Source organism: Neofelis nebulosa, chromosome 12 (assembly GCF_028018385.1).
Source record: "Neofelis nebulosa isolate mNeoNeb1 chromosome 12, mNeoNeb1.pri, whole genome shotgun sequence".
NCBI lineage: Eukaryota > Metazoa > Chordata > Mammalia > Carnivora > Felidae > Neofelis > Neofelis nebulosa.
In genome coordinates, this window is record NC_080793.1 from 7,335,605 (window position 1) to 7,351,493 (window position 15,889).

Sequence of the window (15,889 nt, forward strand, 5' to 3'; positions counted from 1 at the left end):
GTATCTACCACGAGTTGGTGGTTATTGTTCTTGTGAACAAATCACATCTCCCTCAGTCTCAACTTCTTAATACGTAAAACGGGATGAACATTCCTAGTGCAAATAAGCGTCATGAGGATGAAATGAAGTAACGTATAGAAAGCGCTAAGCACAGTGTCCAGTCATAGCAGATGCTCCACAGAGTTGGAAACAGCACCATCATTATCCACATCACTACTACAATTATCATTACTACTATCATGATTCATGAACGAGCTTCTCCCCTGCTCTCTGCTCATCTCCTGCTCAAACACCAACAGCCCGAGCCTCACATCATTTCCCCCACTGGCCAGCGAGCGGAGCAGTCGGGTCAAGTACTGAAATACGTTCAGCTGGATGGCCGTGCCGCCTATCTTTCGGACAACGCTGCTGGTCTCTTCTGGATGCAGGGTGTGACGGAGAAGAGCCCAGGCCAAAAGCACTGGGGCATGGTGTGGAATGTCCCCAAAGGTCAACATCAAACGGTCCATATCCTGATGAAAAGAAAAAACAAAATCTGTGTCGCTAAAACAAAGGGTCAGAGCCCCAGATGGGACCCTCTGTCACATGCAGTAAGTCTTACTACTGCCCAGTGGCCCCTTGCCCCATTTGGGTACGTACTCCTCCCCACCCCCCAGCCACCTCACTAATAAACCCTTCCGCTACTCTTCCCTGTGCCCACACTTCATTTCTTCTGACTGTAAGTAGTCGAATGTAACGTTTTTATAAAATACATGTTCAAGTGGAACTTTCTTTAGAAAATTTCCCAATCCTTCTTTAACTCTTTCTGATCTTTCCCCATTTTGTATCTAACCATCGCATCTCAACGTGCTTTCCCTTTGATCTTCTTGCACAAGCTCCATAAATGAAGACACGCCCCAAGGTTCTGTCCCTGGGCCTCTTTTTTTCCTGATGCCATCTCTCTGGAGTGACTCCACTCATTCTCACAGATTCAACTATCACCTATGTGATATCAACTATCACCAAAACCTGAGATTTCTTCCAGATCCAGTTAACTTCTTAACAACGTAGGACCTCTGATTCCACAAGGAAAATTTCAAGGGGCAGTACAGTTGAAGGGTTAAAAACATACTCCTAACTCTAAACTGTCTCCAAAGAGAAATGCAGCTATTCCAAGTTCACCTGACAAATAAGCCCGTCCTGGGCAAACTGGTGCAGTTCTCTTCTGTCATCCAAAGCACACTTATGCAAGGATTCAATATCCATGCCTTCCACCAGGATAAGGGCACTGAAGTAGCTGGAAAGGAAAATGGTATCATGATGTCACATGTGCTACTTTGAACCTTGAAGGAGACTAAGGTGAAATGCAAGATGCTTTAATATCAAAAAAATTATTTTTTTCAAAAACAATTATTAATGGGGTTTTGTGCTTTTTTTTTCATACTAAGTCTTCTAAACTCAGTATGTATTTTACACTTCCAGCACACCTCAGTTTGACCAGCCACATTTTTTTTTTTAAGTTTTATTTAAGTAACCTCTACACCCAACATGGGGCTCGAACTCATGACTGACCCCAAGATCAAGAGTCACATGCTCCACCGACCAAGCCAGCCGGGAGTCCCTCGACCAGCCACATTTAAAGTTCCTGACAGTCACGTGGGGCTTGTGCCTGCCAAAGCACAGATCCAGGACTGGAAGTTTCTATAGCCACCAATTACATCTGACCCAGATAAACCATCTCACGACTCAGGTGTGTATCTTTGTTCACAGAGGAAACAGGCCTCAAAACGTGGATATATATCCATTCTAACCACGATGACATCATCCTTTTTGTTAAATGCAGCTGAATCTCCTCCTCACTGACACAGATGCAAACAGGCAGCTCACCCCAGAGGTTGTACCAAGAGCAGGTAAGAAAAGGCTCCACATCACGGATAACCCGAGAAAGGCAAATCAGTACACCAAAGGGATCAAACTGAGGGGGGCGACAGATAATATCAAGGGTTTGCAAGGTTGTGGGGAAACTGGTTCTCTCCTCCCACTGTGGAAGTGTAAATTGGTACAGGCTTTGTGGAAAACAGTTTGGCAACAGATATTTTATAAATACAAAGGCACATACCCTTCAACCCAACAATTACATTTCTAGATCTTTATTTTAGAGTTGTACTCATCCAGATGCATAGAGAGGCTTGTAAAGAATGTTCTTTATAAGCATTATTTGGAATGTGCAAAATAGCTAACTGCCTACCATTAGTGAACCATGAAATAAACATCCATACCATGTATTAATATGCAGCAGCTAAAAAGAACATCCTGAGATGAAAGAGTTCCAGGACATCTAGTTATGCGGAAAATTTAGTTGTAAAAGCACATACCATTTATGTCAAAAAACATCAACAATGTATTTTCATACATATGAAAAAAAGATGTGGCTCTACTCACTGCCATAAAATTCAAAGTCCGTAGATGAGGACTTCAAAGAGGGCAGGGGACACATCTGCCTTGTCACTGTCTTCTTAGCATTTGCACTGGCCTACCATTGACACTCACTACATTTTTTGTTGACTAGATGAACCTCTTAAGTGAACATAGTAAAAGATGAGAATGGAATACGTATTTTGAGAAAACACGTCCCTCTCAGTCTCAGTCTTTACTCCCTGTAAGACTGGGAACGTGAAGCACACCCATCTGTTTCCCTACCCACTAAGTGAAAAGTGCATCTAGACTCTCCCCTCACCCATTCACAGGAACTAGAATATCAATGTTCTAAACACTGCACAAGTTCAATAGACTTACCCAATCCTATCCACGAAAGGGTCCATGGTCTCATCCACCAGGTGCCTGTTGGTCTGCCTACTACCAAATCCTTGCTCTTTAAACATCTTGGTCAATGCCAACAGGTCACTAGGTGCCATCTCAAAGTATGCATAATAAAGGAAAATAATTTCTAGCAGCATGGACTGTTCCCGAAGGCACTGAACAAACCAGCGAGATACCTGGCGCTCAGTCTGCACAATGAAGGAAAAATGGGAAAAATAAGTCAGATTTTAAAACATAAAACATTTTAAAGTTACTTTTTTTTTTAACTTTTTTTTTTTTTTTTTTTTAATTAATTTTTGGGACAGTGAGAGACAGAGCATGAACGGGGGAGGGGCAGAGAGAGAGGGAGACACAGAATCGGAAACAGGCTCCAGGCTCCAGGCTCCGAGCCATCAGCCCAGAGCCTGACGCGGGGCTCGAACTCACGGACCGCGAGATCGTGACCTGGCTGAAGTCGGACGCTTAACCGACTGCGCCACCCAGGCGCCCCTAAAGTTACTTTTATTAGCTAATACATGTATAAGAATAGAGTAAAAAAAAAAAAAAAGTCTCCCTCTTTGTTAAATATTAAGGATCTATTAAAAGATTACAGAAAAAGATTTTGGAAGCGACACCAAAAAGCCTGCCTCCCTACAATTCCCACTGCCCAGTCATCCAAACCTGTCCCTAGAGGCAACCACTGTCAGAGGTTTTTGTCTTTCCTTCCAGTAATATGCCACACACTCCTTCTTTCATTCTACAGTCTGTCTACCCACCTACCTACCTATGCATCCAACCATCCATCTCTAAACCAAATACACTATACCAACTATTCCGCACCTTACTCTTTTCACTTAACAATGTATCTTAAAGATTATTTCCTCTAATAGCACATTAAGAATTTTCTTATTTTTCATTATCAGTCCCCTCATCATTTTTTAAAGTTGCACAGCACTCCACCACATGGAAATGCCGTATTTGTTTGTTTGGCCATAATTTATTTTACCCAGCTCCCTTGGATGTACAAACAAGTGTTGGTGAAGATGTGGGGAAAAACAAACCCTTGTGCACTGTTGGTGGGAATCCAAATTGGTGCAGCCACTGTGGAAAATAGTATCAGGTTTCCTCAAAATATTAAAAAAACACAAAATACCGTATGATACAATAATTCCACTGCTGGGTATTTACCCAAAGAAAATGCAAACACTAATTCAAAAAGATACATGCACCCCTATGTTTACTGCAGCATTATTTACGATAGCCAAGATATAGAAGCAAAGAAAGTGTCCTTCTTAGATGACAGATGTGGTACACACACACTCATGCGTGTGCACATGCAATGGAACACTACAGAGCCACAAAAAGGATGAGATCTTGCCACTTGCAACGACATGGATGGACCCAGAAGGCACTACTGGATGGACCCAGAAGGCACTACGCTGAGTGAAGTAAGTTAGAGAAAAACAAATACCATGTGATTTCACTCATATCTGGAAACTAAGAAACAAAACAAATGAAGAAGAAACGTACAAAAAGCAGAATGAGACCTGTAAATACAGAGACAAACTGATGGTTGCCAGAGGGGAGGGGTTGGGGAGATGGGCAAAATGGGTGAGGGGAGTGGTAGATACAGGTATCCAGTTATGGAATGAATAAGTCATGGGAATAAACACAGAGTAGAAAATATAGTCGATGATATAATAACACTGTGTGGTAACAGATGATAGCTACACTCGTGGTGAGCAAGCAAAACATGCTGAGACGTTGAATCATGATGCTGTACACCTGAAACTTATGTAACATTGTGTGTCAACCAGACTCCAAAAAATTAAAATAAATAAATAAAACCAATGTACAACTGACAGACCAGACAAAAAAACTGGCAAAACCACAGAACTAAATAATCTTGACCTGACTGGTATTTTGCACGATCATACCCAACTACTTCCGAATACACATTCTTTTATGTGTTCGTGGTACATTCACCAACATATGTCATATAATGGGCCATAACCCATGGGACAGTAAATTTTAAAAGACCAAAATGGGGGCATCTGGGTGGCTCAGTCGGTTAAGCATCTGACTTTGGCTAAGGTCATCTCACAGTTCTTGTGTTCGAGTCACTCTTCGGGTGAGCTTGGGCCCACTTTGGGCTCCTCGCTGACAGTGCAGAGCCTACGTGGGATTCTCTCTTTCTCTCCCCCTCCCCCCCCCACCGCTGCTCGCTCACTCATGTCCTCTCTCTCTCTAAAACAAAAAATAAAGTTATTAAAAAAAATAAAAAGATCAAAATGATACAAAATATGTTCTTTGATCATAATGGAGTCAAATTAAAAATCAATAAGATATCTAAGAAAACATCCAATGTTTGGAAATTAAACAACACACTCTAAATAATACAAGGGTCAAAGGAAATCACAAGGGAAATTAGAAACTATTTTGAACTGAATGATAGTGAAAATCCAACATACCAAATTTTTAGGATACGGCAAAAAGCAATGCTTAAAGCAACATTTATAGTTATTTATTAGGAATGTTCTAAAATCTGTTCTCTAAGTTTCTATTTTAAAAATTAGGAAAAGAATGTGGCACCTGGGTGGCTCAGTCGGTTAAGTGCCCCATTCTCTCTCTTTTTTTTAATGCTTATTTATTTTTCATAGAGTGAGCAGGCACACGTGCACATGAGCAGGGGAGGGGCAGAGAGAGAAAGAGAGAGAGGACAAAGGATCTAAAGGAGGCTCCGTGCTGACAGCAGAAAGCCCACATTCGGGACTCAAACTCACAAACCATGAGATGGTTACCTGAGCCGAAGTCAGACACTTAACTGACTGAGCCACTCAGGCACCCCAAGCGTCTCACTCTTGATTTCAGCTCAGGTCATGATGTTCCAGTTGTGAGATTGAGCCCCATGTCAGGCTGCACGCTGAGCATGGAGCCTTTTTAAGATTCACTCTCTCTGTCCCTCTGCTCCCTCCCCCGCTTGTACACTCTCTCTAAAATTAAGAAAATAAAAATTAAAAAAGATTAAAGAAAAATATTTACAAAAAAATATTTTCCAGAAATATTTTAAAATAAAATATTTAAGAATAAATTTAACAAAAAATGTGTAATATGTGAATACTGAAAATAAAACCTTACTTAGGTATATTAAACAAGATATACTAAATGAAGAGATATACGCGGTTCATGGATCAGAAGACTTAATAACATTATTAAGATGGCAAGTCTCCTCAAATTGATTTATGGAGTCAACAAAATTCTGACCAAAATCCTAGAAAGCATTTTTTTTTGGAAGAAAGAGACAAGCTAATTCTAAAGTTGCTGTGGAAAAGTAAAGGACCTAGAATAGTCAAAACATTTTTAAAAAGAATGAGGTTGAAAGAATTACACTACCTAATTTTAAGATTTACTAATAAAACTATCTTAATCAAGACAGTATGATATTAATGTAAAGACAGATGTAGAGTTCAATGCATCAGAGGTAGATACACATTTTATGATCAATTGATTTGTTTACAAAGATGCCAAGATAATCCAATGGGAAAAGACAAGTCTTTTCAATAAATGGCACTGGGAGAAGATCTCTGTATGGGGGAAAAAATTAATCCCATCCCTTACCTCAACACCACACACTAAAATTAACTAAAAAGTAATTACTGAAGTAAATAAATGTGCTAAAAATATTACACTTCTAAAAGAAAAAAAATAAAATGTGACATTAGGTTAAGCAAAGATTGTTTTTTAAGTTTATTTAAGAGAGAGAGAGAGAGAGAGAAAAAGAGAAGAGAGAGAGAATCCCAAGCAGGCTCCTCGCTATCAGCACTCAGCCCCACTTGGGGCTTGATCCCACAAACCATGAGATCATGACCTGAGCTGAAACCAAGAGGCAGTCAGACGCTCAGCTGACTGAGCCACCCAAGTACCCCTAAGCAAAGAGTTCTTTTTTTTTTTTTTTAACGTTTATTTATTTTTGAGAGAGAGAGAGACAGAGCATGAACAGGGGAGGGGCAGACAGAGAGGGAGACACAGAATCTGAAACAGGCTCCAGGCTCTGAGCTGTCAGCACAGAGCCCGATGCGGGGCTCGAACTCACGGACCGTGAGATCATGACCTGAGCCGAAGTCAGACGCGTAACCGACCGAGCCACCCAGGCGCCCCAGGAGTTCTTGAAACAAGGCCCAAAAGGCAAGAATCCGAAGAGAAAGAGACTGATAAAACAGATTTTATCAAAATTTAAGTTTGGTCTTAAGACAGTTTAGGTGAAAAAAAAAGGAAAAAGAAAAAGAAAGAAAGCCATAAAGTGAGAGAAAATATTTGTAAAACATTTATCTGTCAAATGGCTTGTCTTCAGAATACATCGAGAACTTTTTCTTTATGTTTATTTATTTATTTATTTTTGAGAGAAAGCGAGTGAGCATAAGCAGGGGAGGGGCAAAGAGAGAGGCAGACACAGATTCTGAAGCAGGCTCCAGGCTCTGAGTTGTCAGCACAGAACCCAATGTGGGGCTCGAACCCATGAATCGTGAGATCATGACCTGAGCCAAAGTCAGACACCCAACTGACTGAGCCACCTGGGCGCCCCTACATTGAGAACTCTTAAAATTCAGTAAGACAAATAACCCAGTAAGACCATGGAAGCAAAGATTGGATAAACATTTCAACAAAAATATAAGCAAACAAGCATGTAAAAAGATGCTCAACATCACTAGTCATGTGGGAAACACAAATTAAAACCACAATGAGATATCACTACACATCTATTAGATGTTTACAATTAAAATCAGAGAGCCAAAGCATAAGAGACTCTTAAAAACTGAGAACAAACTGAGGGTTGATGGGGGGTGGGAGGGAGGGGAGGGTGGGTGATGGGTATTGAGGAGGGCACCTGTTGGGATGAGCACTAGGTGTTGTATGGAAACCAATTTGACAATAAATTTCATATATTTAAAAAATAAATAAATTAATTAAATTAAATTAAAATCAATGACCTTACCAAGTGTTGGTGTAGATATGGAAGAGAATGAGTTCTCAAAAATGCTGTGACAAATGGAAATGGTAGCAGCGCCTGGGTAGCTCAGCCGGTTAAGCGTCCACCTCTTGATTCCAACTCAGACCATGATCTCAGTTTGTGAGATGGAGCCCCGGGTCGGGCTCTGTGCTGACTACATGGAGCCTGCCTGGGGTTCTCTCTCTCCCTCTCTCTCTGCCCCTCCCCTGCTTGAACACACATGCTCACTTTCTCTCAAAATAACTTTTAAAACTTAAAAAAAAAAAAAAAAAAAAGAATGGAAAATGGTACAGACCCTATGGAAAGCAGTTTGTCGATACCTTATAAAGATAAAAATACACACTTACAATGTGACCCAACAACCCAACTCCCAGATATTTATTTATCCAAGAGAAATGAAAACCTACGTCCTATCCATAAAAAGACCTGCATGTTAATGTTCACTGCACGTTACTCATTACTGCCAAAAAACAGAACTCAAATATGTACCAAATGATAAATGGATAAACAAAATGTGGTATATATCCATATAATGAAATAACATTCAACCACAAGTAGGAATGAAGTATTATTACATGAATATGACCTGGATAAATCTCAAAAACAGTATGCTAGTGAAAGAAGCCAAACAGAAAAGACTCTGTATATATTATATGGTTCTATTTACATGAAACTCTATAAAAGGCAAAATTATATTAACAGTGACACCTATAAATGTTTAAAAACAAAAAACAAAAAACTATAGTAACAGAAAGCAGATTAGTAGTTGTCTGGGGCCAGAGGTCACAGACTGACCATAAACTTTCTAGAGGAGACAGAAACATTCGATATACTGACATGCATACAACTACATACAATTGTCAAAACCATACACTTAAAATCAGTGAATTTTATTGGATGGAAATTATACCTGAATAAAGCTGGGGGGCGGGGAATGCTACCAATTTGTCATTACACAAGTCGTTTCACACAAGTATGGATGTATTTATAGGATAAACTCTTAAACTGGAACTGCTAAGGGGCACCTGGGTGGCTCAGTTGGTTAAGCATCCAACTTCGGCTCAGGTCACGATCCCATGGCTTGTGAGTTCAAGCCATGCATCAAGCTCTCTGCTGTCAGCATGGAGCCTGCTTCAGATCCTGTCTCCCTCTCTCTCTGCCCCTCCCCTGCTCGTTCTCTCTCTCTCTCTCTCTCAAAAATAAACATTAAAGAAAAAAAAAACCTAGAACTGCTAGGTCAAGAAATACGTGCCTTTCAATTTTTAAGTATTTTCATAATATTTTCCATTAAAAAAGGACTGTTTATACAGCAAAATATGAGCACCCATTATCCCATCCCATGGGCAAGAGTGTTGCCACGTGAATTTGTTCATTGCCTTGCCCTGTTTTTCTATTGGGTCTTAGTGATTTAGAGTTCTTTCTATTTTAAGAACCCAATATGAGTTTGTCTTGACTTTGTTTACTGCACTATTTTTGTTTTTGACTTTTCTGCCTTGCAAGTTTTTGATTTGATGTTTATAATTATTTTTCTTTTATGGCTTCTGAATTTTACTTTAAAAAGTCTTCTCCACTCCAAAACAAAACACAAGAACAAAACCCACCTCCCATGTTTTCTTTCTAATATGTTTATAGTTAATTTTTTTTTTAAGTAAACTATATGCCCAATGTGGGGCTCGAACTCATGACCCCGAGCAAGATTCACATGTTCCACCAACTGAGCCAGCCAGGCACCCCTATAGTTTTTTTTTCAATTTAATATATATATATATTTTTTTTTTCAATTTAAATCATCTACGTGATTTTCTTTTGGTAGAAGATAGAAGACAGAGTTTATTTTTCCTCCCCAAGGCTATCCGGTAGTTCAACACCATTTATTGAAAAATACATTTCCCACTGATTGAAATGCCACCTTTATCATATGCTAACTCAGCATCTGGGTCTATAGCCAGATGTTCTATTATGCTCTATTTATAAGTCTATTCATTCATATGTCAATGCCATGCTTTAAATTACTGTAATGGTAATTATCTAATAAAAGTAATTTTCCTTTTTCAAAAATTTCCTGACTATTCTTACTTATTTTTCATATGACTTTTAGAATCAGCTCGTTCAGTTCCAAAATAAAAGGCAAAACAAACACTTATCTGTATTTGTTTGTTTGTTTGTTTGTAGGGATTACACTAAATTTATAGGTTGGGGTGCCTGGGTGCTCAGTCGGTTAAGCGTCCGACATCAGCTCAGGTCATGATCTCACAGCTCATGAGTTCAAGCCCCATGTCGGACTCCGTGCTGACAGCTCAGAGCCTGGAGCCTGCTTCAGATTCTGTGTCTCCCTCTCTGTCTCTGCCCCTCCCCCACTCATGTGTGCTCTCTCTCAAAAACAAACATTTTTAAATATTTAAAATAAATAAAATTATAGGTTTATGTAAGAAAAACTGACACTTTTATGGTGCTGTCTTTATATTCAAGAATGCAGTGTATTTCTCTATTCGGTTATGACTTTTTTATACCCTTTATAGAATTTTAAAGTTCTCTTCAGTTAGATTTTGCACTTGATCTTAGCCAAAAGGCCGAGAAGCGATCTTCAGTTAGATTTTGGATGGCTGCATGCTTATTCCTGAGAAATTTATGCTTTTATGGCTATTGTAAATGGGCCCTTTACCACTATTATTTTCAATAGTTACTATCCATGTTTTGGTTACGTTGTTTTAATAACCATGTATTATTTTCAAAACAAAAAAGATCATGTTCTAATTTATAAATGCTTTATGGTTTAGGATAAAATAGTGTCACATACTTAACAGATAATGATAATAAAGAGGATGAAATCTTGAATTTAGAGTTCCATTAACAACTAGGGGAAGATTTTAGGTAAGAACAGAAAGTAAATTAACTGAATAGACAAAGTCAAGTGAAAATGCCCAGAATTAAGTACCATTACTTAGAGTCATCAATATTTTGATCCATGACATATTTAAACTTTTTGGAAGAAAGATAATCTATAAATGTTATAAGTTAATAAATGAATAATTTAACTTAGAGCTCTATACACAAGGGTATACCATTCTTGTAAGAGTTACAGGAGGGCCCAGTAACCACATACCATGAGGTTTCCATGTGTCTCCCAAGTTGGTGCTTCAGTTTTATAAAGCTCTTCGAACTGCTGTCTGTATTTTGTGACTAGTTCCTTCTCCAATTTATCAACACAGTCTGCATATTCAACCTTAAAAAAAAAACAAACCCTCAGAGTAACTTATACCTAGAGTAAAAGGTTAATATTCAAATGCATGCGAATATGAATAATATAACATTTTTTTAAAAGTATTGAATTAAAAAAAAAAAAAAAGTATTGAATTTAAGGGGCGCCTGGGTGGCTCAGTCAGTTAAGCGTCCGACTTCAGCTCAGGTCACGATCTCGCGGCTCATGGGTTCAAGCTCCACATCGGGCTCTGTGCTGACAGCTCAGAGCCTGGAGCCTGCTTCAGATTCTGTCACCCTTTCTCTCTGCCCCTCCCCTGCTCACACTCTGTCTCTGTTTCTCTCAAAAATAAATAAGCATTAAGAAAATAAATAAATAAATAAATAAATAAATAATGAAAAAATAAAAGTATTGAATTTTATAGGATAAAGAAAAACCAAGAGGACTAAATGAGCTTACCCTATAGGGGTGTCTTTCATCTTGGAAATAAGTGAGAAGGTGTAAGACACAACGAAGAATACAGGTTCTTTCTTCATAGTAGTAATCTGCAATCTGGGAAGAACCCAAAGATGCAAAATCATTTACTGACCTTTACACAGAAGACACTCAATTTTAAATTTATTGATAAGAAGATCGCTTAAAGATATGAATGGAAGGGGCGCCTGGGTGGCTCAGTCGGTTAAGCATCTGACCACTTCACTCAGGTCATGATCTCGTGGTTCGTGAGTATGAGCCCCGCGTTGGGCTCTGTGATGGCAGCTCAGAGCCTGAAGCCTGCTTCAGATTCTGTGTCTCCCTCTCTCTCTGCCCCTCCCCGGCTCATGCTGTCTCCCTCTGTCTCAAAAATGAATAAACACTAAAAAAAAAAAAAAAAAAAAAAAAAAGATACGAATGGAAAAGTCTGACTTCTACAAGCAATCACAGAAATGGAAAGTTTGTGTTAGGCCAAAAGAAAGCAAAAGAACTTCATGAAATAGGATAAAAGTCAAATTCCTCAAGATAAAAGAAATTCTATAAAAATATAAACAAGTTTTCTAGCATGACTTGTCAGAGCTTTCAAATAACACATAATGCTGTAACTGACAGGCCAAATAAATGAAAACAAATATAAAAATAACCCTTGTATATGTCCTAACTGCTTGTTACTAATGTACTTAATTCTCAATAAACACCAAAAATAGGAAACCACTTCAGAAGTCACAGTCAAATTCCACTTTATATGACATCCTCAATGTGAAGGTTGATTTGGGGGGTAGGAGGAGATAAAGGAATAAAAAAATATAAATTAATATTCTTGCATTTAGACTGAGAGAAAAACTATGCATGAACCAGTTTGCATGCCCAGTAACCAAAGAATCTCCTTTGGAAAAGGTCTCAGCTGGGTCCAGTGGATAAAAGCCTCTTGTTTCACAGTGAGTTACTAAGCTACTTCACTGAGGCCTCAATGCTTCCCCAACAAAACACTCAAAAGCCAGCAATGCCCAGGAGAACAAGGTCAAGAAGCCATCACCCAATTTCACATCAAAGAATGAAAACAGTTGGGGCGCCTGGGTGGCTCAGTCGGTTGAGGGTCCGACTTCGGCTCAGGTCACGATCTCGCGGTATGCGAGTTCAAGACCCGCGTCGGGCTCTGTGCTGACTGCTCAGAGCCTGGAGCCTGCTTCCGATTCTGTGTCTCCCTCTCTCTCTGCCCCTCCCCCGTTCATGCTCTGTCTTCTCTCTGTCTCAAAAATAAATAAATGTTAAAAAAAAAATTAAAAAAAAAAAAAAAGAATGAAAACAGTGACTACTACTAACCTTCAGGATTAAGGCCTGGCTCTGCCTCTCGTCTTGCAGTACCGTCTGAAGGAAAAAAGAAGTCAAGAAGCCATCGTATAAGCAAAGCTCAATTAACAAAGAAAAAGATAAACATCTTCGCCTCACCCTTCAAGATTATAACTGCCCATTCATTTCTGGATGCATTTTTTACCTACACGTATCCAAATGTGTACTCAAATCCCCGCCCCCTCCCCTCGACTCCACTTCCTCATGTGTAGAATGTTGGGTTAGAGAGGCGAGATACCGTACCAGGTGGTTCTCAGCTCTGATGTCTTAATCAGACTCTATGATTAACATGTCAGTCTTTGACTTCTCCGGCACCCCCCCCCCAAGTCTGACAACAGACCTTAGTTGAAGTACACGCTTTTTAAGCCTTTAGAAAGTCTTTCCTGAGAATGACTGCATCTGACCACCTACCTGCTGCAAAGAACCACTACCAAAACCCTTCAACACCTAACACCAACAAGGAAAAGGACAAAGGCAGGAGAAAGCAGCTGGGCATAACTACAAACCTTTAGTGAGTCCCGAGTACCTCTATAATCCTCTTGAAGGTAACACTGGAGCAACTGCACACTCTGTTCCTCGTCAAGACCCTGGAATACAGAGGTCGTAAGTGAGGAACAGCCACGTCAGCTCAGAAAACACACAAAGGATGCACAAAGGATGTTCTAAAGGTTTATCCTCTAGAATGAACAAATATCCTCTAGAACTTGAATAAATAAAAAGCTTTTTTTTTTTTTTTTTTTTTTTTTTACACAGAATAAACTCAGGTATTGATGCACACGCTGTCGGGGTGAGAAGAGAGGCCCAGGTTCATAGTAAATCCTTGCTCCTTCGGAGCAAGTTGTGGAAACTGAAGCACAGGCAGACATTCCTGCTTCCAAAGGCACGATATGTCTCCCTCTCAGATGACCGACAACCAGGTACCGCCCCATCCTTTGATTTGCAGTCAATGAAAACTACTTCAGGTCAATAGAATTTTGGTTAGTTATTTATTTAGTCACAAGGACAGAATAACCTATACTCTGTTATCAATGGTGAGCTGACAAAAATGAAATAGTCCAAGTATTTGGTGAAAGTTGGTAAAAAGTTGAAATGTGGGGGTGTGTTACCAGACAGGGATTTCCGTGACAGAATACTGCGTGAATGTGCACAGGCCACTCAACAAGCACGGAGATAGGTCTGTGATTGATAGATGAGGAAAAGAGGAAGGGAAAAGAGACTGAAGAAATCACAGAAACCTCATTTCCTCTCTCTTCTCTCCACTTCCTCCCTCAAGCCGTCAGTCTCAAGGAGGAATGTGTTTGAGAGCTTCATGTTTTGTATCTGTAAGTATTATAATGGCTCATTTATTATAATGAGCACACTAGGGAAGAGACAGTGATTGCCCACTACTAGTTTGAAATCTATCAAGAGTATTCAGAAAATATACAAATAGATGAAACAGGTAGAGGGCTGTGTGAATGATGGGCATAAATAGCAACAGGTTTAACCACTCCTCCTGACGCTAGACACATCAGTACTGCTTCTCAGCTTACAGATACTGGTTGTAAAACAATGCACACCTTATGTTTTGATCTATTTTAGACTAGGTTTTTAAAAATCATGTTTCAAATATAACACTATATTTAAGCAGCCAAGTTGTCAATCAGTGGCAAAAGACACATAACTGAAAAACACTGTAAATGGTGCTATGGGCAAAATACCTAAACAAAAATCCTTTTAAAAGATTTCATAAAAGATGATAAGTTTACTCCAAATACAAGAAAAAGAAGCCAGTGACTGACATGTAATTTACATGACGATCAAATTTACAACGTCAGAAACAATTGTGCATATCTACCAAACAGTTAATACAGTAGCAGGCATGATCTGCGTTTCCAAAATAAAAAAAGAGGGGTGCCTGGGTAGCTGAGTCAAGTGAGCTTTCAACTTGGGCTCAGGTCACCATCTCACAGTTTGTGAGTTTGAGCCCTGGCATTGTGCTGACAGCGTGCAGCCTGTTCAGATTCTGTCTCCCTCTTTCTCTCTGCCCCTCCCCCACATGCTCTCTGTCTCAAAAGTAAACATTAAAAAAAGAAAGAAAATAAAAAGAAACAGCTACATATTTAAATACAATCTCAGGGTGCCTGGGTGGCTCAGTCAGTTAAGCGACCGACTTCAGCTCAGGTCATGATCTCGTGGTTCATGGGTTTGAGCCCCACATGGGACTCTGCACTGACAGCTCAGAGCCTGGAGCCTGCTTCCGATTCTGTGTCTCCCTCTCTCTCTGCCCCTCCCCCACTCATGCTCTGTCTCTCTCTGTCTCAAAAATAAAAAGAAACATTAAAAAAAATTTAAATACAATCTAGTCAATTTAAGGATCACCACACGCATGCTAAAGAAAACTCCAGTGCGTGCATGCGTGTGCGTGTGTGTGTGTGTGTGTGTGTGTGTGTGTGTGTGTGTATAGCAAACATATACACATATGGTAAACATATATATGTAGTAAACAGGTCTGGCAACTTAATTTGTAGCTTTTTAGCAAGAAGAGTTGCAACTTGAATATATTTGAAACATAGTATGCTCAATTTAATCTCCAAAACAGAAATACACTGAATTTTCACTAACAATCACTAACAACAAAACAATGGACATCTGCAGGGCAGGTAGTAAACTGAGCCAGTGCTAATTTTTACTCACCAAAAACTTGCTGATTCTTAAACCCAGTTCCTTCAATGGTGAAGCCACATCTTTATTAGCTTTCACTTTTTCAGCTGAATTTGGACTATGAAAAGAACAATGAATCATTTCCTCATTGTCAATGACCCTCTCGGGATTTTAAACAAAAATGCTTAAAAATATGTTTACAACAGACCTTTTCTTGCCCTTTAGGTGCCTACAAAATACACACACAACCACAACTTCATCTCTACACATTTTATAACACAGAACTACTTATGCCTAAATGATAAATACAGTAAGTGTCTGTTACAAATTACAGTTTTAATAATAAATGTGGATATATTAAGTTGTATTATTCTTGATCCTTACAACTATCCTGAAAGGTAGATATTACTATCCCCATTTTACAAGTGGAATTACTA

At 39.3% G+C, this 15,889-nt stretch overlaps 1 protein-coding gene across 1 annotated transcript in view; it reads right to left on the minus strand.

Moving 5' to 3' along the window:
- The window catches only part of NUP188 (nucleoporin 188), a 54,503-nt gene that overhangs the window by 24,360 nt on the left and 14,254 nt on the right, over window positions 1–15,889 (minus strand). Inside the window, exons 4-11 of the mRNA XM_058693858.1 lie at window positions 15,486–15,570; window positions 13,316–13,396; window positions 12,783–12,827; window positions 11,445–11,537; window positions 10,890–11,009; window positions 2,776–2,987; window positions 1,162–1,276; window positions 312–512 (exon numbers count right to left, since the gene is read on the minus strand). Coding sequence (XP_058549841.1) covers window positions 312–512; window positions 1,162–1,276; window positions 2,776–2,987; window positions 10,890–11,009; window positions 11,445–11,537; window positions 12,783–12,827; window positions 13,316–13,396; window positions 15,486–15,570 — 952 coding nt within the window. The remainder of the gene's footprint in view (window positions 1–311; window positions 513–1,161; window positions 1,277–2,775; window positions 2,988–10,889; window positions 11,010–11,444; window positions 11,538–12,782; window positions 12,828–13,315; window positions 13,397–15,485; window positions 15,571–15,889) is intronic.